This window comes from Emydura macquarii, unplaced genomic scaffold, assembly GCF_026122565.2.
Source record: "Emydura macquarii macquarii isolate MOO-44397 ecotype Brisbane River unplaced genomic scaffold, CSIRO-AGI_Emac_v2 contig_561, whole genome shotgun sequence".
In the NCBI taxonomy this organism is placed as follows: domain Eukaryota; kingdom Metazoa; phylum Chordata; order Testudines; family Chelidae; genus Emydura; species Emydura macquarii.
Genome location: NW_027130698.1, coordinates 2,327,256 through 2,354,363, shown reverse-complemented (window position 1 = coordinate 2,354,363; position 27,108 = coordinate 2,327,256). Strand labels below are relative to the sequence as shown.

At 38.3% G+C, this 27,108-nt stretch overlaps 2 protein-coding genes across 3 annotated transcripts in view; both read right to left on the bottom strand.

The window, feature by feature from the left end:
• Window positions 1-14,016, bottom strand: part of DPY19L3 (dpy-19 like C-mannosyltransferase 3) — a 46,405-nt gene extending 32,389 nt beyond the window's left edge. The window contains exons 1-4 of the mRNA XM_067540016.1: window positions 13,863-14,016; window positions 11,695-11,834; window positions 10,101-10,234; window positions 1,133-1,223 (exon numbers count right to left, since the gene is read on the bottom strand). Coding sequence (XP_067396117.1) covers window positions 1,133-1,223; window positions 10,101-10,234; window positions 11,695-11,812 — 343 coding nt within the window. The 5' untranslated portion in view covers window positions 11,813-11,834; window positions 13,863-14,016. The remainder of the gene's footprint in view (window positions 1-1,132; window positions 1,224-10,100; window positions 10,235-11,694; window positions 11,835-13,862) is intronic.
• An 8,641-nt stretch (window positions 14,017-22,657) lies between these two features.
• ZNF507 (zinc finger protein 507) overlaps window positions 22,658-27,108 on the bottom strand; it is a 30,818-nt gene continuing 26,367 nt past the window's right edge. For both annotated transcript variants that reach the window (XM_067540014.1, XM_067540015.1), the window contains one exon: window positions 22,658-26,995. In XM_067540014.1, the coding sequence (XP_067396115.1) occupies window positions 26,629-26,995 (367 nt within the window). In that variant the 3' untranslated portion in view covers window positions 22,658-26,628. The remainder of the gene's footprint in view (window positions 26,996-27,108) is intronic.

Below are 27,108 nucleotides of genomic sequence, written 5' to 3'. Positions count from 1 at the left end.
AAAGTTAATCTCCCCACTTAAGGTACTGCTATCAAAGACTCGTGCCATGGCCATGGCCTGCCTGGATCAGATGACTTCGACTCACAGGGCTTGGGCTACAGGGCTAAAAATTGCAATGTAAACCTTAAGGTTCTGGTTGGCGCCTGGGGTTCTGAGATCTCACAAGATGGGAGGGTCTCAGAGCCTGGGCTCCAGCCCGAGACTGAAGGTCTATGCTACTGTTCTTAGGCCCAGGAGCCCAAGTCAATTGACTCAGGCTCTGAGATTCTTTGCCTCGGGCATTTTTGTATTGCGGTTTAGGCATACCCTTAGAATGGCTATTACTAGATTGCTAAATATACAGAATTACATTCATTTTATAGCAATGTATTACTATATAAATATGCAATATTACTTCTACATTCATGATGTTGTGGAAAATGCAATAGGTTTGGGGCAACAGACTTGGGACATCAATAATGAGATCATGAACCATTCACTTTTAGGTCACTGCTTTGAAGCCAGCTGAGGTTGGCATTGATGAAATTGTTACCAACCATACTAGCGGTTAGGTAGCATAAGGAAAATGAACTAGGAGTCTGTCAGTTTCTAGAACCTTCACAAATAACCCCAATAGGCATCATAGCAGATGATGATATTTATCTGTTTTGCTATAACACCTAGTGGTCTCAACCAGGCATCGGGGCCCCATTGTGCTAGGCAAATATATAGCGAAAAGATTATTTATTTAGATGGTCCTTTCCACCAAATAAATAAATATTTGACAACACATAGATACAAAAAAAAGAGGGGGGGTGGAGAACACAATGTAGTATTGAGGATATTATAATTACTGTAATAAGCAATTAGAGCATAGCAGATGCCTGGCCATTGTTGAGTAAAACATTGAACAGGTATGGAGATTATCACTCTTAGGAGGGTTCTCATCTCTCATGGTACATCAGAACCACCAATGTAGCATTGCAGAGCTTATAGTTCCACTATCTAAACTATTCCTGCTTTATGGATGAATACAACAAATTTGTCTCCAGTAGGATTATTCTAGCACCTTTCATAAATATTTTCCCGCATCATATTTACTTTTCATTTTATTAAAACCAGCAGCTCAAAGCAAAGTAAAATTTACAAGTACCTTGTTGGATGGATGTAGCCAGCAGCATCTCTTTGTAGTAGGAGTAATACAATCCACATTCAGTCCTGAATGAAATTTCCCGTTCTACTTCCTGCAAATAAGTTAAAAGCCCTGTTACTTAAGAAAAAATCACATACTAAAGTTTGTTTACATATCAATATTGTGTGAACTTGACTTGCTTCATCAAGTCAGTTTGCTAAATATGGTAGTCAGCATGCTCTGGGCCTGATCCTGTAAATCTTACTCAGAGGAGCAGTCCTTTCTCACCTTTTGACCCACCAAAGTCAACATGAAAAAGAATTACTCCGATGAATTAGAATTGTAAAACAAGCTGTCGGGTAAAGAGACATGCTCAAAGAGTTTAGGCCCCAAATAAAGGTTTTGAAAAAAGAAAAGTTTTTTTTCTAACTGTAATGTGAATAGGAATATTTTATATTTATTTTGTATGCGTCAATTAAATTTTTTCTTTTAGCTAAACATTCCTTGTTAGGAACAGAATTCCTAGACTGAGCTGCTAGAACTTATCTCCACAGTGACTAGAGTCCTCTAATTCATATGTTCTATATGATTTAATCCAAATATGGCTGATATTATGTTGGTAAACTGGAGGGGGGGAGGTGAGAGGAAGGACAGACAAAATGGCAAGGTAGTATTACCACTCTTGATTGAAGAATCTTGCCTGCCTTTTATCATGCAAGTTTGAAATTCTGGGATGTTGTTGGTTCCTCATTTACTATTTTTATAATTCTGGATGGTCAGATATTGACAGTAGCTAAGAGTTGGATGTTTTTACTCACATATGCTGGCTAGAATGCTGCACATTTTCTTCCAGATACAGACATATCCATAGAGATCCATGCCTTTGCCACCATAAGGCTAGATTGTTCAAACATGAACATGATGTAAGGCTACATCTTAACCTTACTTGAAGACGTTAGCTAGTATGGAATGCAGCTGCCCACTTGTTAAATGGTGTTTCTTACAGGGAGCCAGCTCTTCAACACTTTATACTTTACAGGTTAAAAGCAAAACTGGCCTCGTATTTGTTTTCACGTTCCAAATTAAGGTGTTTAGTTTAAATCTATAAAGGCTTAAATCATTTGAGTTCTGAGAATCTCAAAAGTCTGATTTGTCTCTTTAGATGATGCCTAATGGGGCACTCAAATTCGCAATGCTTTAGTTTACATAGAAGGGTGTTTTCAATAGGGGACCTCTACATGGAAATTCACTTCCTCCCATTAGTTCATGAGTCATGTGCACTTAATGAGGTTTATATACAAGCTCAGAGCCTTGGATGAGCACACTTTGACAAATTAAAATATAGAAAAGAAAATCATGAGGTGAAATGTAGTTTTTCATTTTATCTCACAAATAATAATGACCTTTAGTGCATAAATGAAGTTTTACTGTGGCTTTTTAAAATTATGTATAGTTTTACAAAACTAGAAAGGATTTATCTCTAAATTTGAGAACCCAATAAGATTGCCATATGTGGGGTAAGCAATCTCAACATGGAGAAATCCCAGTAAGATTCCTAAAGCTAATCCTATTTATTCACCTTCCTGTACAAAAGCATACTGCTGAAATAACAGAATAACCTTGCATACCCAGCTTAATTATGGTTGCCACTCTTGTTAATGCAATAATGTATAGCATCCTAAGATTTGCACCTCTTTTACACAGTCATGCTGATTCTCTCATCTCCCAACGTTGGACCAGAATCTATGTTGTTTCAGTATTAACATAAAACTAAATAAAATGGCGTCCTCTCCCCCAATGTAGAATTTTGTTTCAAAAACACACATTTTACTGAAGTTAACGGTGTTAAAAATAAACTAGTATGAGCTCTGATCTGAGACAAACTGACAAAAATACATTTGAATCATGACAGTTCACACTGAAATGCTCCAGTTGCTTTCCAGTATACTAAAACATTACAGTGTCCATGGACTACATTGACTGTGTGGCTTTTAGTATTTAATATCATACTAAGCAAAACAAGTAGAGTTGAATCAGATCATAGGATGCTGTAGCTGCAGTTTTAAATGAACCACTACTAAAAAGTATTTTCTCAAAACAGAACCAACATTATTTTTTGTGTGTTAAAGTAGAAGGAATTTTTAACACTGGGAATTTATTAAGGGGGGGAAGGTAGTCACAGAGGGGGATCTAATTAGCAAAAATGCATTCAAACATGATTAATATGTAATCCTGGCACCAGCTGTCTTCAACCAAATGCTATTTATATTTTATGAGACAAACACTAGTGAGTTTTACATCTGTTTCATGCTAAGATAACATCTGCTTTACTCCTTCACAACACTTTTCCAGTTCTATAGCAATTTATACTTTTCTTAGTGTGCCATGTCAATAAAAACATGTACCATTATGGGTAAACACTTTAAGTGCACGTTTTATTATTGTATGTTCAACTTGTGCAATGTTTATCATTGAATCTACCGTTTCCTAGCAAAAACGTTTTCTAAGACTCTAAGCAATTCTCAGAAGATATTTATAAGATATCTCCACCCTACATCTTAAGTCAACATAAGTTATGTCATTTAGGGTGTAAATTAGCTACGCTCTGAGCGACATAACTTATACTGATTTCGCAATGTCCACACCAGTGCTTATATCCATGGCAAACCTTCTCCAGCCAACATAGCTACTGCTGGTTGTGGGAGCTGAAGTAATTAAGCTTAGAGAGGCTACACAGAGAGTTTACAGCAGCGCAGCTGCAGCCATAATCTTAAGAACAGCAGAATTTTCCATGGCAGTTTGATACAACATATCAACTATGCTCCAACAGTATTTGTTACAGTTTCAGGGCAACAGTTCCCGTATTTTTCTCCCTCCAAGGTCCACCAATGGCATTCACTTAAAGGCTTCCAGCCCCTACTTGTCACTGCTCCTTGGTGGAAACGTACACCTCACTGCCTTCTGACCAGCCATTTTTAAGGCTCCCCAATTCCTTGCCTTACACTATGCTACCCCAGCAAGCTAGGCTACCTAAAAGACATAGTTTTTACTTTCTTTACTATGACCCAGTTATGTTATGTTATGTTACAGTTATGTTACCACACAGCTCTTTCTAAGCAATCGTATTTATCTTTAAGGTAAAAGTATTACAAAGAATTTGTAATTTTACTTTGCAAAAGAATTACAAAAGTATTACAAAGAAAATGTTAGATCCAGAACGAGAACCCAGACTGGACAGACAATCTGCTTCTTTATACAGCTTTGGCCTTTACTCTTCACCTTCTGTAATAGGTAACTAGCCAACAATGACCATTTCCTCTGGGCATAGCTTCAGAAGCCTGGGTTTTTGCATAACCTGAGTTGGGGATATGCATTATCCTCTCCCAAGAAATTTCCCAGGAAACTCATTTTAACACTGTGTCCCAAAAGTCCATACTTGTCTGGCATATTTTCAGTATAGTCTTTTGAACTCCCGAATCTTTAATCTGTCACAGTATTAAGCAATGAAAACATACAAAAGGGCTCTAGTCACAGTTAATGTTCTGCTTTCCTTTCAAACAATTAAAGTCTACAGAAGATTCTAGACAAAGTTTACTCAACCCTCTTAAGCAAATCATGCCAAATTTAGGACAATGGCTAAAATGAAATTTCTATGTAAAAACAGCACAAGTATGTACCTAATTACAATGACTGCCTTCACCCAGCATTCTTCGGTCCGATTTAACAAGGCCAAAGTATAGTTTGTGTAACTGAAATATAGAATTTGTTTTCAAGTCTTTAAATTTAATGCAGATCAGTCAGATTAGCAAATCTCCTCAACTATACAAGTGGAAACTCAATATAGACAGCTGCTATCAATGTTCCAGGCTGTGAATCATGCCCTCAGCAAACATATTTAGTGCATATACATGGTCTTTTGGCTGGTTAATCTCGTGCCCATCTGTTAGAATGGCATGGCTCCTGCTCAAATGTTGATTAGACTTTTGATATAGGGTATAGGTGCCAAGCAACATACATAGCTAGCCAAACACTAGAAGTGACACTTTTTCAGGACAGCACTCAAGTATTGATCCATCTTATTTTTTTCTAATGGATTACACCTGTTCAGCTGCATTATTAATGAACTGAGTACTAGCTTCCTGCTTCTTTGTTCATCTCCATTTGAAATTTTAGCATGTGAAATGAGGAGACATACGCACCTGATTTGCCAAACAAGGGAAAATGTCAGGACTCAAATACTGCTTGTAGGAAAAACTTTGTACCTGATTATCATCTTAATTCTATCCTCACTAGTGCAAATCCACTGAAGTAAACAGAATAACACTAGACTAAAACTGATCTGAAAGGAGAATCAAGTCTGTCTTCTGTTCTAATTCTCTGACATTCATATTAGAACTCATTCTCTGAGAAAACAGCAAACTTGTGAGTTCATTTGCTTTTGCAGATGTGACATATGGGAAAATACACCAAGCATTTCTTATGTATATATCCCTAGAATTCCTTTAGGGAGTTGATACAAGAATGCTGAACTGGATTCTCCTCTCATCTTACACCAGCATAAATTGGAAGTAAGTCCACTGAAGTAAATGGAGTTGGATGGTGCAAGTGAGAGGAGAATCAAGCCCAGTGTTTTCTTCAATGTCATCTAGCCAGGCAACTGACTGTAGGCTCCTATGACCATTGTTAAAATTGCATGCAAACATTATCTTTGGTTGTGTTGGCCAAAGTCACTCTGTGACTTCTGTTCTAATTCTCTGACATTCATACCAGAGCTTATTCTATGCTTGTGAGTTTGTCTGCTTGTCCCAAGTCCAAATTAAAGCTCTCCCCTACAGCTTTAATGTACATCACTGATGCAGGGTCTGTCAGCGGTCTCCCTGGACAGTCCCCCTGCTTTAATTAAAGCTTGGGCTGTTCTACTGTGTATAAATACTCCAACAGAAGAGTGAGGAGGGGAGGGAGACAGACTTGCCCCAGAGGCCAAAGGTTAGGGCACTTGCCTGCAATGTAGGAGAGCAAAGTTCCACACCCTGCTCTACATCAGGTGTGGGGGTGAGGTTTGAACCAGTGCTTCCCACATCCTGGTATGTGCTTTAACCACTGGGATAAAGGCTATAGGGGAACATGACCACCTCCCTGGTTTTTTTCATAAGAATCACTAACCGGACTTAAATCCTCCTGGAGTTAGGTGCCTATGATTGTGAATCCTGAGTTGAAGGGTGCACCTTCCTCTGGCCTGTATTTGAGTGCCTAAGTACCTTTGAGAAGCAAGGTTAGGAAATGCTGAGGAGAGCAGTGTGGCCTATTACTTAGTTTAAGCAGCTCCCCACTCAGTATGTTGGCTTTTGTGAATCCCTTTTTAGGTATCTAACTCTCCCTATGCAGTGTAGAGGGAACCAGGCCACCTAACTCAGGATTGTGAATTCCACTAGGCAGCAGGGTATGTCAGTCCCCAGTGTCAATCCCACTCACCCTGGCTTTATGGAATTCTTATATATATTAAAGTGTTCATTATTGTCAAATGTAAAAAAAATTACTTTCTAAAATCTATTCAATCAAAGCCATTTAAAATAGATTGTATTATAACTCAGTAACTTTTTAAAGAAATGTATGACTACATCTTTAAAAATGAACTCTCTCTGGTAATAGACATTTGCTTTGTTTCTGACAATGGTCATACGTTACAGAATTTTGTGGGTACTTGGACTAATGCAACACAGTGTGTGTTAGTATGGCTTCCATTTCCAGTATACATCATGTTTAGTTAAAACAAAAAACCCTCTCCCCCATAATCTCTGCACTTTATTAGCAAAGGCACACAATTTTGTGTCAAAGATCAGATTATATGCAATAAACCTATCATTTAGACATGCAGTAAAATAAGGTATATTGCTACACAGTTGTGAGAAAATTTAGTTAATATGCAGGAATCTATGTATCAGCCAAACCATGAAATATTCAAGAAAATGTAGACCATTTCTATTTGTTTTCAAAATTAGTTTTAAGTATTACACTAAATTTCACTGCCTGCATTAGTATACAGTGTATATATAGCACAAATTGAAAAAACAATAAAGAGGGACTCTATATGGACACCCCAATGTCTTTTATTGACAGATCATCCTGATGTCCATCTTGTCTCCAACAGTTAGGAAAAAAACAACTCATGACAAGCAAAATTTTAGAATACATGTTTGTAAGATGTAGTGATGGGCGAAAAAAAATTGCATTGCCTAGTTCAGGGGTAGGGAGGGTGTCAGTTTTAGCATTAAAACTCAAGAGGTGGTATGCATTCAGGATCTGCATTAATTGAAAAGATGGCCAATTCCTGACACAATGGGTGCATGGGTATATTTATTACTTGTACATACAGTACCTTGTAAGAGTGCACATGGCTGAAGCTTTCAATCATCTCAAAGTCCACCTTAAATTGGCAAATAAATCACAAATAGGAGAGGCTAACCCGTTCGTTCTTAAATCATGTTAAATAATTTGAAACCAAATTTTTAGTAGTCTCCAATTTTGTATGATCAAGTAGGTATTTATAGGTAAACTGCTCCTAATGAGTTTTTATTTTTGCAAATGGTTGTCTGCCTATTCAAGTCAGTTTTATATTTGTACTTACCAAATTAAAGGTTAATCTGAAACCTAATGAAAATGTCCCTTAACATATACTAAATGGGAAAGTTATTGTCTTAGAAACAATTCAAAGTGAGCATGTACATAGAGTACACTCTGATAAATAGCATGTATCGCTGAAAAATACCTGAAGTTTATTTTACAATTTAGATTATTTCTAACTCCATTTAAAAAGTACTTGAAATTATAAGAAGAAAATGAAGTGTGCATTTTGTCCATTTTTGAGCAACATAACTGATGTGTTTGTCACTAGTGCCATCTTGTGTAAGCTTGAACCTATTCAAATAATTAACACATTCACAAACTATTGAATTTTTCAAGAAGTAAATGTAAAACATTTTATTTTTTCAGTCATGTATGTGGATTTACTAAAAAAAGTAAAGACTGTCAAAAATGAACCTTATGTTTATCTACCATATACCTCAAGCATCTCTACCCATGTATCCAAAGAAAGATGAGGCTGCCACAAAACAATATTATTCAGACAGTACAGCAGTAACTATTTCAGTAACTGGTAACTACTGCTTTTAGTACCTGTACAAAAAATGTTTTTGGAAATACAAAAAAAAGTGCATATTATAAAAAAAGATGTTAATGTGCTAAAGAAGCTCATACACACTGTATTAGCTAGTACAGTAGAAATACGCAAAACATGTATACCTAATCTACTTGAAAAATATGGTATTTAATTCTCACTGATTGGTACCATATATGTTTTCAAAGTAAAATTACTCACCTGTTAATTTTTTTCTTTGATTACATTTAGATATCAACATAACTGAATTATTCTCCTCTGCAACAATACTGGGAAAAATGTGTCATTACTGGATCTTGGAAAGGGAAAAGCCCTACAAAGAGTGGTTCCCACCAGCACAAGTGTTTTCTGAGGCTGTGCAACTAACTCTACATAAAGCTGAGTTTGAGGAGGTAAGTCTTTCTTTTTCTTTCGGAAGATTTGGCAGAGGATAAGATTTTTACTTAAGTGGAGAATCTGTTTTTGTGCTAAGCCATTTTAGCTGGATTAATCATTTTATCATCTCTTGGAAAGAGACTGTATTCTAGGGACCAAGTTGATGAGCCAAATTTGCTTGCGTTGATACAGGGAGGTAGATCTCCCTGCACCAGCCGCATCCCTTGAATCTGGGATTGATGGTAAGTGGGTGGAGCTTCATTCTCCAAGAAGGAAGGGATTTTACCACTGCCTACCTTTCTTGGGACTTCCAGTTGTCAGGGGCAGTATAAAGTACAATTGTGGGCTCTGCCAGGTTCTAATGTGGTGTCTGCTGAAAGTACATTTGGAAAACTGTACATTTTCTGACTGCCGTAGCCATGCCTCCCAGCAGGCCAGTTTGCCAGTCCCCAGAAAATGGGACATAAGCTTTCTTTGGGGGACTTTCTACCATGAGTCGATTTATGCTGCAGAAATTGGCAATAAACCAATGATTAATTTGTCTCGATGCTATTTTGTCCTACTTGAGAAAGAGAGAAGTGCATATGTGAAAGGACCCACCTCACAATGTCAAAGAAGAATGGGAATGGTTATATATCTCATCCCCATTTGAGGTACTGTATTAAAAGCAGACATACCAGGGTAACTGATCTGAGTTGGGGACTTCAGTGTAGAGTTCAATTCCTAGTTCTGCCACTGACTTAAGTGACCTTCCTGTCCTGTGCCTCTGTAAAATGGGGATAATACCCATTTCTCTCACAGGTCTTCAATTAATGTTGAAACGTGCCTTTCTGTTTTCAGAAAAAAGATGCTATTTTGTGAAAATAAATATTATCATTACCCATGTGAAGAGTTTTGTTTTACTGATGATTATCTGTGCCTCAGTTGCATCAGAAGGATCTCTTTATAGATATAATTTTTTTGTTCAGATTAAAGACATGCTTACAGAAAAAATACTGTTGCAGGCCAGGACTTTGGAAAGGCTTCTCTTTTCTTAAAATAATACTCTTAAAAATAGTTTGAGAAATCAGCGGGGCTTTAGATTGTTCTAGGTTATAATTTGTAGGCAAGAATTTGAGCTTCTATTAATATAGCAATAACATAATGGAACGGTTTGTGTCAAGGTGTTCAAAGGGTAGTTAGGAAAAAGGTACTTATGGAAGCGACTCAAAGGCTTTGAATTGGAGGAAGTAAGGAGAAAGTTTAAAAATGGAAATGTGCTCACGCGCGCGCGCACACACACACACACCTGTCTGAAGATAGAACATTCTATATGTTCTGAGTATGAGTGACAAGACAAATAGATTTTAAAAAAAAATGTATGTAGCCTACTGCAAGTATTCATGTTGCAAACTGTGTCCTAGGAAAGCACTGATGCATTTATCAAAATCATTTCATTACCTTAATATTGGAAAACCACAAGTCGTTTTCATGTAAAGTAGCAACATAAAGAGAAGTAAGAAGTCCAAGAGAGATGGCAACAGTTCCACCAACGGTAAGGGAAAGTCTCTTCCATAACTTTCCACCTGTGTAAACTTATAGAAGAAAAACACTTTCATTCTGGGATTGTGGAGCTTGTAATTCTACGTATGTATTTTAAATGGATTTCAGAACCACCACTAATATGGTCTAAAAGTTGTACATAACTAGAGCCTTGTTTTCAAACTGCTTGATGGAAACAGTAGTTGTGATTTTTTTCTGGTGTAGCAGACTTTGAATATTTTAGTTACATATAGAATGAAAAAGCCTCTGCTTGAAGGGGGAAATGTGAAGTTGTAGTTTAAAAAACAGCCCTATGATCTCATACAGATCTATATAAACACCATATTTAATTTATATATCTAAATTACAAAGAGTTTGAAATACCCTCCAGAGCATTGTTAGCTCACAAAGCAAGATATCAAAATCTTTTGCTTTAAACTTCTGAATTTGGCTGCTTCTTGTATGTATTTTTTTCAAAATAGCATTTCAGGCTGAATATCCTTACCAAACTTCCACATTGAGGCTGAGCATTGATCAAAGTAACCATTGAGCATGATGTCATCCTTTTAATTGCGGATGACCACTTGCTAACATCAGAACAAGATTATAGACTAGATTGTGCAGAGACTGCATTTCTAAATGAAGCAACTCAGTTTACTGCTCATGCACTTTTTATTTTAAAATCTCTTTCAAGCTGATTTCAATAATCCTGCTTTTTGTAATGTGGATGCATATCTAATAAGTGTCTACCTCTCGCAATGGAAAAAATTCAGATCCAATATAAGCAAGTGTGATTCAATGGAGTTGAAGACCATGGATTTGTATCCACTTATACCAGAGCTGTATTTTGCCTATTTACATCTGTGCACACAAATTAGCTAAATTGGCTGACCCCTATTCAAAACATATTCACAAATGCAGGCAGGCCCAATTTTTGCAGGCACAAAATCTGAGGTTGCAGATGAAAACTTGACCATAAAAATGGTGTGAGCTTTTAAAGATTTCCATGAAAAAAATTTTATCTACAAAAGCCAAAACTTTACAGTTAAAGCTCTGACACATGTAACTTGCTTGTTCTTAAGTCGTACAAATATGATTGCCTGTCAGAGGTGTTCAAACCGTCTTATGTTCAAGAATTACAGCTCAAAGCATACAGTTTTCAGGTTTACTTGTGCATTGCCTGATTTTGAAGATTTAAGTCTCTCTAGTTCTATCTCTCTCTTGAGCAGAGACTGCCAATGATGATGAACTCTGCTAACTGTGCTGGGTCTTATGAAGTTTACAAAATTATTTTTGCTTGTAACCTAAACTAGAATTTGAAAACCAGTAAAAGAATATAGTGCAGTAATTTACAGCTACTTTGTCACTGGACTACAGTAGCTTTGATCATAAATAAGATTTGGCTATACTTGGATAACTATTTGGTACTAGTTTTCATCTGTGCATAAGGATAGATACCAAAAAATTGACATTAGTGAGAGTCCACAATGCTACATTTCTTTTAATTACCCACCAGATGGAACTTTCCCATCAGGCTTCACATTTTTCTCTTGTGACAGATGCTCTTCAGCAACTTCTGTGACTTTTATTCCCTTTCTGTGTCTAATGGTTGTCATGATGTCAATTTTCATTCATTATTCTTCAGTCTCACTCCTAAAAACACATACAAAAGCAATAAATATGCCCTTCAAACATTTGTCAAATAATACCAAAAAAGTGTGTGACAAGCCATGAAAGCATATTTTATTGTGCATAGAGGCCTAAAAAGTTATACCCATGTAATTTATTTAAAATACTTTACCAAAGCAGTACTGTTCTCTGTAACTCAGAGACAACAAAATGAGAGCAAAGGAAAGACTGGCACAAGTTCTGCAAAGACTGAAACCCACATTAACTTTATGTACGGTAGACAAGATTTTCAAATGATTAGTCATTTTGGGTGCCCAACTTGAGACACCTTAATGGGGCTTAATTTTCAGAAAGTGCTCAACATAAGACACCTTAAAAGCAGTCCCTTTTTAAGGTGTCTCAGCTGGGCCCTCAAAATCACTAGCCACTTGAAAATCTTGGCTTTCAAGTAGTCCCAATGCAATCAATGGACTACTCCATAGTACATAAAGTTAAGTATATGCATAAATCTTTGCAGGACAGGGGCCGTGAGATGCAAAACTGATTATGCCAAAGAAAAACTTGTGATTTTTTTTTTTTTTTGTAATGTTTTTCATCACAACTAGCTTAGATATACAGCTGAAAAAAAATCCCTAATTTTTGTAATATTACTGTATTGTATAGCTTAACCATACCACAAAAATCACAAACTAAAGATGGGGTTGGGGGAAGAAACTATCTAAGATCAGCTAGTCAATGTTCAAAATCAGTACACTGTAAGATTGTTCCCTAAACTATATTGCATAATGCATTGTCCATAAATAATGAACAGCTTGAATTTTAAAGTTTTTTTTCTTTTAAAGTCAATAACTAGCTTTGAATGCAAAAATAAGTCACCATAGTTCAGTATGTTTTCTCCCCAGAAATAAATGAGGGTGAAATAATTTTTAAAATGCCATGAACATGTCCCAGCACTTCCCATGATTTTTCTGTAGAAAATCCCAACAATAAAAGAACATCAGCAAATCAAACAAAGACTGGAAAGGAGGGAGTAGAGTTGGCATAGAAGTATTAGCCAGACTTTGTCCAATACCTTATCAGGAAAATTGATTTTATCATGAATATAGCATTAAAGACTAGAATAATCAGGCCCCGAAAAACATAAATTCTGTGGGATTTCTTAGCTATAGTATGTAGGTGGGCAGGCGTAGTGAGGTGATGCAGATAGCAAGAGGTGATGGGGCAAAGATGGTTGGGATACAATACAGAGAGGGAATGAACTTACAGAGAAGATGCAGGGTATACAGGGTTGGGCAGGGACTTATGATATGGGTAGAGGCGGGGATAGGCTAGAGTAGAGAGGTTATGGGGCATAGGGAAAATGGGAGCATAGGTGATGGGCAGGTGCATAATGGTCATGGGTCCAAGAAAGATAGGCAGATGCAAAAGGGTGATGGGGCAAGGGGCTAAGCATGTGTAGAGGAGTCGGACTGGAGACAAGAATGGGAAGGGGTACAGGCTGGGCAGGTGCAGAGGAGAGGGCATAGGCGAAGGCCGGTGAGAAGGAGCAATTGGGGCAGGACAGGAGCAATGGGAGAGGGTGGAGAAGATAGACCAGGGGTGACCAGGATGCGATGGGGGCAGGGACAATGGGGAGAAGGGCAGGGGCGGAGGAGCGAGGTGCAAGAGGGGAAGAAGGCAGGGGTGGGGCAGGCGATGGGCCCATAGGGGGGCTACCAGCAGAGCGAACAAGGGGCGGAGGGGAAGGGGGCAGATGCGGGGCAGTGGAAGAGAGGGCAGGGGTCAGAGGGGTGATGATGGGACAAGCAGGCGGCAATGGAGGAGAGTGCAAGGGAGGGCGACGGGGAAGGGGCAGGTGGGATGGGGCAGGTGCTGTGCGGAGCTGCTCTGGGCCCGCACCCGCAGCTCCCCGACCCGGCTGCGCAGAGCGGCCTAGGCGGGTTCCCGGTCGCAGCTCTCACAGCCCAGGCTAGTTCTGCGGCCTGCATTGCCGCGGCCTGGCCTGATACTGGCGCCCCCTCGTATCCCCCGCCCCTGGGCCGGGGCCGATACCTGCCGAAGCTGCCGGGCGCGCAGGAGCAGCCGGGTGCGGGTGTGGGTGTAGCTGTAGCTGGGCGGCGGCTCGCTGCCGTGGTGGCCCCGGCGCTGCTTGCGCGGAGTCGCCTCAGCTGCCCGGACCCCGGTGGGGAGGGGGAGGATGCGGCGCCTTTTCTTTCTCTGTGTGCGGATGCGGAACCGCGAGCGGGGCGGGGGGCTGCCGGGTACACGTGGGGGGGGGGCGGGCAGGGGCTCCTGGCACACGTGTGGGCGCTGCCTGGCACACGTGTGTGTGTGTGTGTGCGGGGGGGGGGGGGTGGCAATGGGTGAGGCGCTGGCTGTGGAAGTAGGGGGGAGGTGTTTGTTTACCCCAGGTCAGCCTGGCGTGGGCACAAGGAATAGCAGCCGCAATGCTTGTGAAAGGGCGATCAAGTGGTTTAACTGGGGGCAGGGTGCTGGGTCAGGGTGGTAGCAGAAAATGGAGTGTGAGTGAAGAGGAGAGAGCTGGGTCTGGCGCGGGGCCGGGTGCGGGACTATTCCGTGTGAGTTTAGATGGTCAGGATGTGGTTGGCAGTGGGAGGGGCAGGTAGCTCTGGGTAAATGTGAGTAAAGGTTGAACTATTTGGACTTTTTGAAGTCCTGAAGGGCAGGAGACTGGGGATCCTCAGTGCACCTGGTGGCTTATGTGGCAGCTCTACCCTAGCGGAGTCCAGTGGACTAGGAGGATAAGCTGCCATCCAGTAGTTTCAGTGTTTCCTACTCACAATTTTCTGCAGTCAGATCCTCTGCAGGTAAAAGAAAAGTCTTGGGTTTGTGATGCTTAAAGGATTACCTGCAATGAAAATGAAGGTTTGGTTTTTTTCCCCTGCAGCATTAAAGCTGTAAAGCAAGCTAATTCAGGCTGTCTCATCAGTAAGGATAAGATTGTGTCATGGAAATCATGGATTCCATGACTTCCAGAGACCTTTGTGATATTTTCTGCTTCAGCCCTGGGGAGCTGTCAGCCAATGGGGATCCCCGCAGCTCCGAGCCACTGTGGGTGGTGGGGCCCCTGCACACCTGGAGGTCTGAGCTGCAGGGGGCCCTGCAGACCCGGCCACGGTCCTGCAGCTCAGATTGGAGCTGCCGTGGGCAGTGGAGGACCCTTGAGTTCTTATCCTACCAGTCAGCCCCAGTTTGCCCCAGGGACAGGTCATAGGCTTCTGTGAATTTTTGTTTATTGCTTGTGGCCTGTCTCTTACATTTACTAAAAATAACCATGATAAAATCTTAATCTTACTCATTGGTTACTTCAGTCTTGACCTGTAATGTTGCCCTTTTCTAAAAGGAAATGGTAATTCAGTGTCCATGGTCAGGCTTAACAGTATTTTTGTGCACACAAGCTGCCAGTCATTCCTGACTGTTCCAAAGTATGTATGGTAGCTTTCATAATGCTGATTAATGTTTACTTGGAGCTGGGATAAGGGCACCGATTTTATTTTAGTTAGCACCCTGAACCTGGATACTGAGGTGAAGGAGTTGAGCTTTATCTTCAGAACTACCGGAACCATTGTTTAGAAGTTGGATCATACAAAACAATGACTGTTTTGAGAAGTAACATTCTTGTGCAGCAGTGGTAATCCTTATTATAAAGCAATGAAAGAGTATACTAGAGATTCTACTATTGCCACCCTCAAGAGATCAAAACTCATGTGTTTTTTTGTTTTGCTTTTTTTAAAAAGGGCTATATTGTTTTGTCTGTCTCAGATTTTTTGGACTCTTCCTGCTGAAGGAGATCACACCCCCACATCTGCACATTCCCGGCCCAGCAATTACTTCTGACCTTATTCCCATTAGTTCAACATCCCTATCAGTTCAGTCCCCCGCAGCTTCACCTCTGTTCCTTCTGAGATTCTTCACCCTCTCTCCTACTCCTAGACAAGTTGTAGCTGGGTCCCCTCTTGCTCCATCTGGGGGTGGGGTGGAGGTGGGCAACTTCAGCAGTTCTTCATCCCCCCCTGCCTCTTCCCAGGCTGGTGGAATATTGCAGGGAGGGAGGAGTCAGAGATGCCATCCTTTCACCTTTGCTCACAGGAGGAAAGGAGGGAGTGGTTATTAATTCTTAGATTTTTCAGAACTGCAAGTTTAAAATTCTAATTTAAGATGTATAATTTTTGTTTACTTTTTGTATTTCAGTATGTGTATTGCACTCAATATGGGGAATGGAATTAAACTAGTCAGTTTCATGTTTCTTGGCAGTAATTTTCTAGTTGATTTCACTTTCCGGTTCTCCTGTACTATCCCAAATCATTTTTTAGAATATCAAGATTTCTAAGCCAATCTTGGGGCCCTGACTCATGATTATTGAATACTAGAGGTTAACAATCTTGAATTGTTGATTGGGGAAAAAAAGCAAAACGTAGGATTTGAACCTAAGCTAAATTGACAGTGAAAATGAGTGCACATACACATGCTACCTTCTCCTGTATATGGCGTTGTTTCAGCAAGGTATTTAAGCATATACTTATGATTACAAAAGTCTTTAATTACATGATGATCACTATTTCTTCCTCATTCAGTGCACAGGATTAATGGGGCTTACTTAATGAGCACCTATTCAATATTTTGTTTTATCCTCATTGTTTAATGTGGCCCCAAGTTTTATTTATTGTACATGATTGCAACTCTGCTGCAAAGACAGAATTATTAATTTCTCCAGGGGTGTTTTTATGGTTTTATGCTCTTATTATAGTATCAGAGTGCTTCACAAACATTAATGAATTCATTGTCTCATCATTGCTGTGAGTGGGAGGGGTGATATTATCCCCATTTTATAGATGGGGAAATGAGGCAGAGAAGTTAAGGTTAAAAGTTTCCACTAATTTTGAGTTCCCAATTTGAGACACCTAGGACCTGATTCTTTTTTGGTGTGCTTAGCACTTCATGTGTTCAGGCAAAGCTCTCATTGACTTCCATTGAAGCTGAGAATGCTCATCATTTCTGCAATGCAGACACCAGGGTATTCATTTGGGCGTCGGGAAAATAAGACTTATCCAGTTAGTAATCACCTTTGGAAAGTTTTGGTTTAAATTACTTGCCTAGAATCCTAGGAACTCAGTGGCAATGGAGGGAGTGAATCCAGTTCTCCAAGGCAGAAGTCAACTGCCTTTATATGAGAACAAAATTTCTCTTCCTGAAGTCTCATATCATGCATTATGCACATTTCTAACTTCTGCAACAAATGAGACCAAGAGTCCTACCGACAACATCCTCTTTTACTACACAACTCTGATTCATCACCAGAGTAATTCCATTCTGTGCTCTAAATCAGGCAAGGGTCCTGTGACAAAATAGTATATAATCATGTAATTAAAGATTATCATAATGCATATGTACAAGGGGGTGAATTAAAATTGCATGGTCAGCCTTAATTCTGACATTTGCTATCTTTTGTGTGCTTGTTTTCAGGGCCACACCCCATGAGCAGCCAAACAAAACAAAACCTCAACTGGCAATCAGAGCACAACACAAAAAATACACTTAGAGTCCAGCAGCACAGTACCCCCTGGAGGTTGGTGCCTAAGGTGCCCACCCCTGTGCCCATCTTTGGAACCAGACATGTCTGTGGGGATGGCACACAGTCTGGTAACCATTAGGAGCTACAAGCAGCTCAAACATACTCTCTACACACACAGAATCGTCAAGAGATTTGAGTTATTTAAGTCCCTACTGAGCATGCAGAGCTACAGACTGGGGACTGACAAGCTAGGTGGCAGTTCTGCAGAAAAGGACCTGGGGGTTACAGCGGATAAGAAGCTGGATATGAGTCAGCAGTGTGCCCTGGTTGTCAAGAAGGCTAATAGCATATTGGGCTGCATTAGTAGGAGCATTGCCAGCAGATCGAGGGAAGTGATTATTCCCCTCTATTCGGCATTGGTGAGACTGCATTTGGAGTATTGTGTCCAGTTTTGGGTCCCCCACTACAAAAAGGATGTGGAGAAGTTGGAGAAAGTCCAGCAGAGGGCAACAAAAATGATTAGGGGGCTGGGGCATAAGACTTATGAGGAGAGGCTGAGGAAACTAGGCTTGTTTAGTCTGCAAAAGAGAAGAATGAGGGGTGATTTGATAGCAGCCTTTAACTGCCTGAAAGGGAGTTCCAGGAAGGATGGAGCTAGGCTGTTCTTAGTGGGGGCAGATGACAGAACTAGGAGCAATGGTCTCAAGTTGCAGTGGGGGAGGTCTAAGTTGGACATTAGGAAAATTTTTTCACTAGGAGGGTGGTGAAGCACTGGAACGGGTTACCTAGGGAGGTGGTGGAATCTCCATCTTTAGAGGTTTTTAAGCTGCGGTTTGACAAAGCCCTGGCTGGGATGATTTAGCTGAGGTTAGTTCTGCTTTGAGCAGGGAGTTGGACTAAATGACCTCCTGAAGTTCCTTCCAACTCTAATATTCTATGTTCAAACTGCAGTTATTTTAAAAGGCCAAATTTTGTGCAGATTTTCAAAGAGTTAGCAAAAGGCACATGCCTGGCACAAAGACCACCTTTTGCCAAATTTCATGTCCCTGCTCCAAAGCATTGGTGCACTAGAGTTGTTCAAAGAAAAGGTCACCATGCTTTAACATTGGCAAAACAACCTAATTTAAAGTAAATTTCTAATACCAAACAATGTCTTATCAAAAAATGGAAATAATTGCACTCTTGTCAAAGGCCTTGTTTACAGGAAAATTTGTACAAATGTAACTAAATTGATTTAGAAACTGAATTAACTAAATTGCTGCAGCCCTTTTGTATGGACTCTAATTAAATCAGTACAATTTCCTCATTTAGGCAAGACTTTAGGCAATATCTTGTTCATGAGTGATAACTGTTTCTTTTGTTGACTGTCCCTCTGTCTTTCCTTGCACTTTGAGAGATTTAAGGTCTCAAGGGCTGCCAGGAGAAGCCAGAATCAACTGTATGGTGACTCCAGCCCCTTTCTAGGCAGGGACATCATTCATGAACTGATCCTGACTTTTTTAAACAAAATTATTTAAGCTTTTGCCAGTTAGTTTGAACAAAACTTTCAGCCTAGGGGTTGATCTGCTGACTGGTTACTATTCTTATATGCAGGGAAATGTACATTGCATGGCATTGTTTCTGATGCCTGGATGATAACTTACATTTTGCTTTTTTACTGTTTAAAGGGTTTATTAATCATTTGTTACAGTAGCATACTAAAACCCCAATCAGGATGTCATTGTACAAACACAGATGAAGAGACTGTCAGGTAGGGAATTCATAATCTATCTTCTGGTTTGAATTTTCAGGTGAATCATTCATGTTAAAGTTGGTGAAACTCTGGGAATTCATTAATTCTGATCAGTTGTCCAATACTTTTGAACAGCATGACCTTGTGAATTATAGACAAAGGAACTTAGAGCTTTTATTCATGAAGATATTCACAAATCAGTTTTGTTATTCAATCAGTTCTACTAGTAACCCACATTACTAGAAACTGAACCTAGATATCAGGGTTTGTGTAAAATGCCACACAAGCTTTAATGAGTATAAGTAATCCTGACCTCACTCTTAGATCTAAGTAGATTGCAACTATAGCACCCTAGTGCCTCTCCAAGCATGAGGCAATGATATTGGCTCAACATTCCTATGAGAGGAGAATCAATTTGAGACAGAAAGTGAAACTTACATGGAACAATACATACAGAAATAACTATTTAAAAAGCTTTATATTTTGTAAGTTACGTTCTATTCTTTTTTTTTAATTGTCTGTTCTTTTGGAACAATCTAACATGAACCTTTCCTTATTGTGTGTTATAAAATACTGGTATACATAGCACCTTAATGTTTTCTGATACTTAAGATACATTAAAAATAATTAGCAGCTTGTTCTTTGGAAATACTCCATGGACCTGTTTTTACACTTTAATATTATTGCTGTTCAAAATATTTAACCAGTAGAAGTCTTGTTTCTATAAATCCAAATCTAAAATCAGATTACTGAATAAAGTTGTGTGAGTACAACACATGCAGTCATTTTCCAGGGTGGATAGGGGAAGCTGTAGATATATCTTGATTTTTAGTAAGGCTTTTGATAGTCCCACATAAATCTCCTAAGCAAACTAGAGAAATATAGTCTAGATTAAAATACTATAATATGCACAACTGGTTGTAAAACCATACTCAGAGTAGTTATCAATAGTTTGCTGTCAAACTGGAAAGGTGTATCTAGTATGGTTCTACTCTGAGTCCAGTATTAGTCAATATTTTCATTAATGATTTGGATAATGGAATGGAGAGTATGTTTATAAAATCTGCAGCTGACACCAACCTGGAAAGGGTTGCAAGCCCCCTGGGGGACAAGATTAGAATTCAAAATGACCTCGACAAATTGGAGAGCTAGTCTGAAATAAAAAAAGATAAAATTAAATAAAGATGAATACAAAGTACTACACTTAGGGAAGAAAAAAATCAACCTACAGAATGGGGAATAACTGACTAAGCAGAAATACTGCATATAAGGATTTGGGATTTACAGTGGATCACAAATTGAGTCAACAAGGTGATGTGGTTGTGACAAAAGTTAATATGCTGGGATGTATTAACAGGAGTGTTGTAGGTAAGAAACAAGATAATTATCCCACTCCTCTACTCAACATTTGTGATGCCTCAGCCAGAGTATAGTGTTCAAGTTTAGCTACCACACTTTAAGGGCAGGTCTACACTTTCAACTCTGCAGTGGTGCAGCAACTTGCTGTAGATGCTACTGTGCTGGCAGGAGAACTTCTCCCATTGGCATAGTTAGTCCACCTCTGTGAGAGGTGGTAGCTATGTTGACAGGAGAAGCCCTCCCAGCAACATAACCTGATGTAGAAAGTACTATGTCAGTATAATTGCATCTTTATACTGAAATGTAAGTACAATATTTGTATTCCAATTGATTTATAATGGTGGTAAAAATGAAAAGTAAACAATTTTTCAGTAGTAGTGTGCTGTGACACTTTTGTATTTTTATGTCTCATTTTCTAAGCAATTAGTTTAAGTGAGGTAAAACTTGGGGGTATGCAAGACAAATCAGATTCCTGAAAGTGGTATAATAGACTGAGAGCCATTGGGTTGGTCTAACATCAAGGATGGTGTAGGTATACTTTTTCCTGCCTCAATGACAGGGGAATAGACTACATGATTTCTAGAGGTCTCTTCCAGCCCTACATTTTTATGATTAAGTTTCTGATAAAGATTAGCAAACTACTAAAGGCAGCTGTTTGTAAACACATCCAGAACTTCCATTTTGGGGGAATATTTGATGATCTCAAGCAGCACAATTTCCACTAACGCTCCTGATCTGTTAATGCAATGCAAAACAGTGCCCCAACTGTGAACGATTTAAATTTGTATAATGGTGAAACATAATACCCTTGCAAAATCGTCCGTGCATCTAAGGACATGTATTAAAGTCCTAATAAAGCATTTCAGTTTAACTAAAGCAATCTGTTATAGCCATCATCTTGGAATATAAGCACCTATGTTTTGGGTCTTCAGATAACTAATTGTAAGCTAAACAGTGAGGAAAATGTAAATGCATACTGATTTGTCTTGCATTCTAAGACAGGAGAAATAATCTTAACTTTTAACCAAAACGTACTATTTCACCAAGTGGCTGTGGATAGCAGAACTAGAGGCTGTCAAGGAGCCAAGTAATGGTTCCTGGACTCTCTGTCCCAGACTAGGCACAAAATAGAACCTGGAACTGTTCTACCTTGTGCCAGCTGACTATAATTCCCAGCGACCATATACATAGCTGGAAGATATCATGCTAACCCACTCTCCTTCACTGTCCCTCCCTACCACTGGCCTCTGTGCTGGCTGTGTGCCCACTGGAGAATTACATCTGAGAATTACTACTTTATGTACATTTGCTGAAGTAAATTTACTGTAAAGTTTTAAAAGCAGTTTAGATAGTAAAACTAAAAAATATCTTAAGCTTAATTTCTAAAACTTACATCTTGGACAATTCCATTTTATAAGTTCATTTTTATTTAAAACAACTCAGAAGCTAGGCCAGTATTAAGGAAGCAACTAAACAAGCCTTTTCTGATTGCCTTTATTTATTCTTCATTACACCACTTTGGAAGAAAATGTGCAAACAAGTAATTTAATCTTTCAGCTCTGTTTTAATCAACAGTTAACCAACAGTTAACAAAGACCAACTTAACCTGGAATTAGCTGCAAGTCTGTTTTCTGTACTGCATACTGTGAAGTTGTTTTATACTCAGATATCCCTTCATTATAAAAGGTGCAACATTTGCCCATATTTTAAGGATCAAGTACACAATAGCTCATTGTTAGATTGTGATATCTCATTATTAGTAATGTCTCCATTTTATTATTTTCCTTTCATCCCTATATGTAGACCTAGTTCTGCCATGTTTTATTAGAGCACTGTGCACACAAAATGGAAGTTAAATTTTAGTTCAAGTTAAATGTTTTCCACAGAATTTGATATTCATATAATTTCTGATTCCCCCCCCGCCCCGCCCTCCGACTGCTAAATCCTCCATTTTAGAATAGAGTCATATTTTTGTTTTTAATGTGTTCATGTTTATATTATGGCTTTGTGTGCCCCTACAGTAGACAGGGATATTCTGTTTAAATAAAGCATGATGACCCCTGCCTGGGTGCTCAGATTGGACTTGCACAGTGGTATTTGTTACCCAGTTCAAAAGGTCGTTTTCCATCTTCCCAAGTACTATCTCAGTAACTACTTTCCCGTGAAATATTTGTCTCATACTGTACAAATAAAAGCAGAACACTAAAATGTTTAACAAAAAAAGTTTATTACCAAAATACAATATTAAAGTCAATACATGACAAACTCCTGTAAAGCAAAATAAATTATTCTAACGTACAGTATTTCAGAAGGTAGTTAAAGTAGTACTACAGACTTGCTTCATAGTTCCAAACAGACAATTTGTTCTATCAGGAACACAATCCTACAGAGAGTTTAAGGCATGCAGCTTAATGTGCTGGATAATTTTATAAAATGCAATTCCTCCTATTTTAATAAGATAGTGTCAAAAGAAACTGCAGTCTTTACATGTCAGTCTTCTAAAAAAATTTTATACTTTGGCTATAAAAGCAGTGCCATAGTGTTACAATACCTTTTCTTAAAAAAATACATATACCCATGTCCATGAATATCAAATGCAAATTTCTATTAAATATATTTTATTCAACAATACTTTGAGCACCCACTGTACAATTTTTTTATTTTAATGATTAAATAAGTGCTTGGGATAGGAGAATACAGTAACTCTGGCTGAATCCCACTTTCTCTTTCTAGGCCAAGTACAAAGGAGAAAGTGACAAAGGAAGATTATAGTTCCCAGCTATTTCAGCAGTAGAAAATAGGAATTTCCTCCATCACAGAAATGTAGGCATCTAGAACAAAGGCTCCACGTTCTAGTCCATATCAATGAATAAAATTTGCTTAGAGCAGAGTTGAAAGAAAAATCAAACAGCAGTGCAAGTCTGATAATCTGCTAGTTCTGTTTGCCAGCAGGATCCTAAAATATTTGTAAATGTTCAAAGGAATGGGAAGATTGAAATGCTGTAACCCTGAAAAGTGCTGTTAAATAAACAAACCCAAAACACGCAACCACATTAACACCACAACACTTTCTAATGCAGATATGATCAGAACACTTGCTTTCAGGAACTGATTCTGTGATCATTCATTCAGAGTTCCGTTAAAGTCAAGAGGAATTTTGAATGTGAATCAAGTGCAGCCTGGGGACAATCAATAAGGAATTTTTTTTCTATGAAGATTGTTCATTTTCTGCAGACTAAAAAGTGTTATTTCTTGGCAGTTGTAGTATTTCTCCTAGAAGCCTCCCCCTCCCCCCATTCTAAAGCAGTAGAACAATACATGGTTAACTGAAGCTTACTTGTACAAATAATGAGATGGTAAAGAGCATTGTGTAAATAGATACACCTTGGTTAGTAGTTCAATATATTACAATGGGTCTTGGCGCATTGTATTAACACTGCGCCCACAAAAACATGACTAATATCTATCTTCTAGCTCATGTCTCCAAGTTGTTCCCATTTTTCCATTAGTATAACAACTTTAAAATGCATGATCCATTATGGAAAAAAAATTAAGTTAAGGTCATGACACACCGTAGTTTCCATGAGTTTAAAAAAGTAATTTAAAATTCAAATTACTGTGGACTCTGATAGTTTATTTACCAGATTTTCAAATGACTGCAATAAATAAGATCTGTAAACACAGGAGCTGGAATATTAGAATGTGCTCTATGATCTCAGATATTGAAAACGTGTGCCCAATAATTTCCTGTTTTTTAAACACATCAGAATTTACATTCCAATGTTGGTGTCAACACTCGTTACTAAGACAACACCAGTACCTTCATTAAATGTTTTCCACCTCTGATTGAAATTGTTCATTATAATAAATCATGTTTTTAAAGTGTCAAATTCATCCTGTATAAATATGAAAAATTCCCTTCGGATTGGCACTTGTAGATTCTATTTTTAGAAAAAATGTAAAACATACAGAAGTTACTTTACATTTTTATTTCAAACATCTGAAATGTACTATGTTTAGTTAATGGATAGGTCAAACCAATTAGTGTAATGGGCTGTATGATATACCTTTACCAATTTTTAAAACAACATTTGTACATCTAACCATTTATAACTAGATTAATAGGACTATTTAAAGATAGAAAAAGTTCAATGTTTAAACAAACCCACTTTAAAAGATAGAGCTTAAAATACAGTTGAGCTTGAAATACAATTCTACCCTTTATCCTGCCTTTTGCTGGAGCCTGGGTTGCATCTTAAAACTAAAATTGTGTGTATTAAAAAAACAAACCCCACCAAAACCAAAAAACCTATCCTCTTATTTTCTTTCTTATTTGACCAGCTTCCCTGTCCACAGGATAACTTAGAAAAATAAACACAGAAATAGCACCATGAAGACTGTACACTACTCATACACCAGCTTTTCAGGTTAATAGTTGTAGCTTACTTCTGCTTTAAAAAAAATTGTATAAATAGGTAATAAATACAAAAAACTTTCTGCATCACTCTTTAAAACAAGTCAAAATAATTTTTAAAAAATGAGCAACTAACCCAGGCCTAACTGAACTGACATGCCAAGAAGTGAGCATGCTCCAGTGCAATTGCAGTTTTTGAAGCTACCTTTAAAACCAGAATTGAATGTTTAAAACTTCACCAGAACGTTTTAGTCTGACTGCTAAAATGATTCCTTTTCAAATGCTACAAGGTTTTTTTGGTAGCAAGCATATACTTAAAAAACAATTGTAGGGGCCAGATTTGCCAGGCATCTCTGCCAAGATCACTTGTAATTAGCCTGCATATTGTAATTCCCATTGATATATAAACTGATGTAGGTCATTGAAACTACATGAAAGATCAACATTATAATTTTAGAAGCAAAATGGTTTTAAAAGGAGAAATTTCTAATAGTTGCATTATAACTAGAAATACAGCAATTTCTGTGAATCCATATCACATGCATCAGTAAAGTTTACTCTACAAACCATCACAGATCCTGTTTGTGTCTGTTGGTGCAGTGGAGGAAAGGTTGTTTCCACATGTCAGGTCAATTTTTATTTTGGAAATGATTTTTGCTAAAATCTTTTATTGTGAAATTTAAAGCATTTTATAAGAAAAGATTAGCATACCTTTTTGAGTTAATTTTTTTCAACAGAATGTTAGAGCCAGACTTTTCTAGATATTCAGGCACCTAAAGATTTAGGTAGGCACCTAGTGCAATTTTCAAAAGTGGCTATGCACCCAGCCTTTTGAAAATCCAACTAAGCGCCTGTCTACATCTTTAAGGCCTAAAAACCTTGAAAAATCTGGCCCTTTGTCAATTACATTTCTCATGATTTTCCTGTTCCCTCCCTAAGATTATAGCATTCATTATGTATGGACATGGAAAAATCATTAGTTAAAATGCCAACTTATCATGATCCATTTGCTTTTAGAGGTTTTGCTGAATACTTTAAAGACATTAAACAATGGGTCATGTTTACATATGAATTTAACGTGTCTAAAATCGTATTTACTTAGGATCTGGCCAAATAATTAGTAAGATTCCTACTGCCTTCAGGTCACTCAGCTTCTGCTGCCTTGAATGAGCACTTACTATTAGCAACAGAAGGAATACCAGCCAGAACTGCTTATTCAGAAAAGAATATTTGACCTGGGAAGAGTAAGGCCTTAAAAATAAATCAGGAGGACATCCCTTCGGTCTCCCCCCATCTACCCCTCAGAATAAAGCAGTAAATTTTAGGAGAGGGATTCTTTCATAACCGGTATCTGGCCTACTGTCACTTGCACTGAAGGAAAAGCAATGTGTGTCTGAAATGAGTTTGACACCCTTAACTCTAAATACTTCCAAGGCAAAAGAAGCCTTTTGAATTGAGCCAATACCTTGTTTAGCTCCTGAGTTTGAATTTCTTATTGTGCTAATGCACTTTACATTAACACTAGGTTTTGAGAAATCCAGACTCTTGGCATCACAGGGAAGGATAAAGGGTTAGGTGGATCATTCTACAGTTTCCCCAAAATGGAGTAGTTAACGTTTTTAGTTAAATTATGTTCTATAACTGCAACAAGGACTCATCTTGGGAAATCAGTAAATTTTACTTTTGCATGTCCTCTCTTGAGCAAGTATCTCAGGCAACATTAGCAAAGAGAAAAAAAAACATTTTAGGAAATCCTCTTCTTGTTAACTGATGATTTCATCTAGTTGGAGTTCTGAGTTGCACTGTGATCTTTATTTAGAATGATGTTTATGATTTCACCCTCATGTTCTTTCATATGATCCAACAGATTTTCTTTGTTGGTGGACTCAAACCCACAAATACAACAGCAGAAGAGTAAAACACAGTATTCTGTGCCAAGATGAGGCTGACTGGAGTTCTTTTCTAAATTGTATGAGGTATTAATTGTTGGGTTAAGTTTTTGATTTTCATTAGAACCTGAAATTTCATTAGTAGTCTGGTTAATGGATTCTGAAAATGACACCAAGTTCTCTGAACTTGCGAGAACAGGTACTGAACTTTCATCAGTGTTTTCTAATAGAATCTTTCCAGGTAGCTGCCCTTGAAACCTAAAAAATAAACAAACAAACCAATATTTTTTAAAAAAAAAAGCTACAGCATTTTTTTTTGTTTAAATTTCCAGATTGTAGTTTATTTTGGGTCAAGGTTGGGTGCTTTCAAA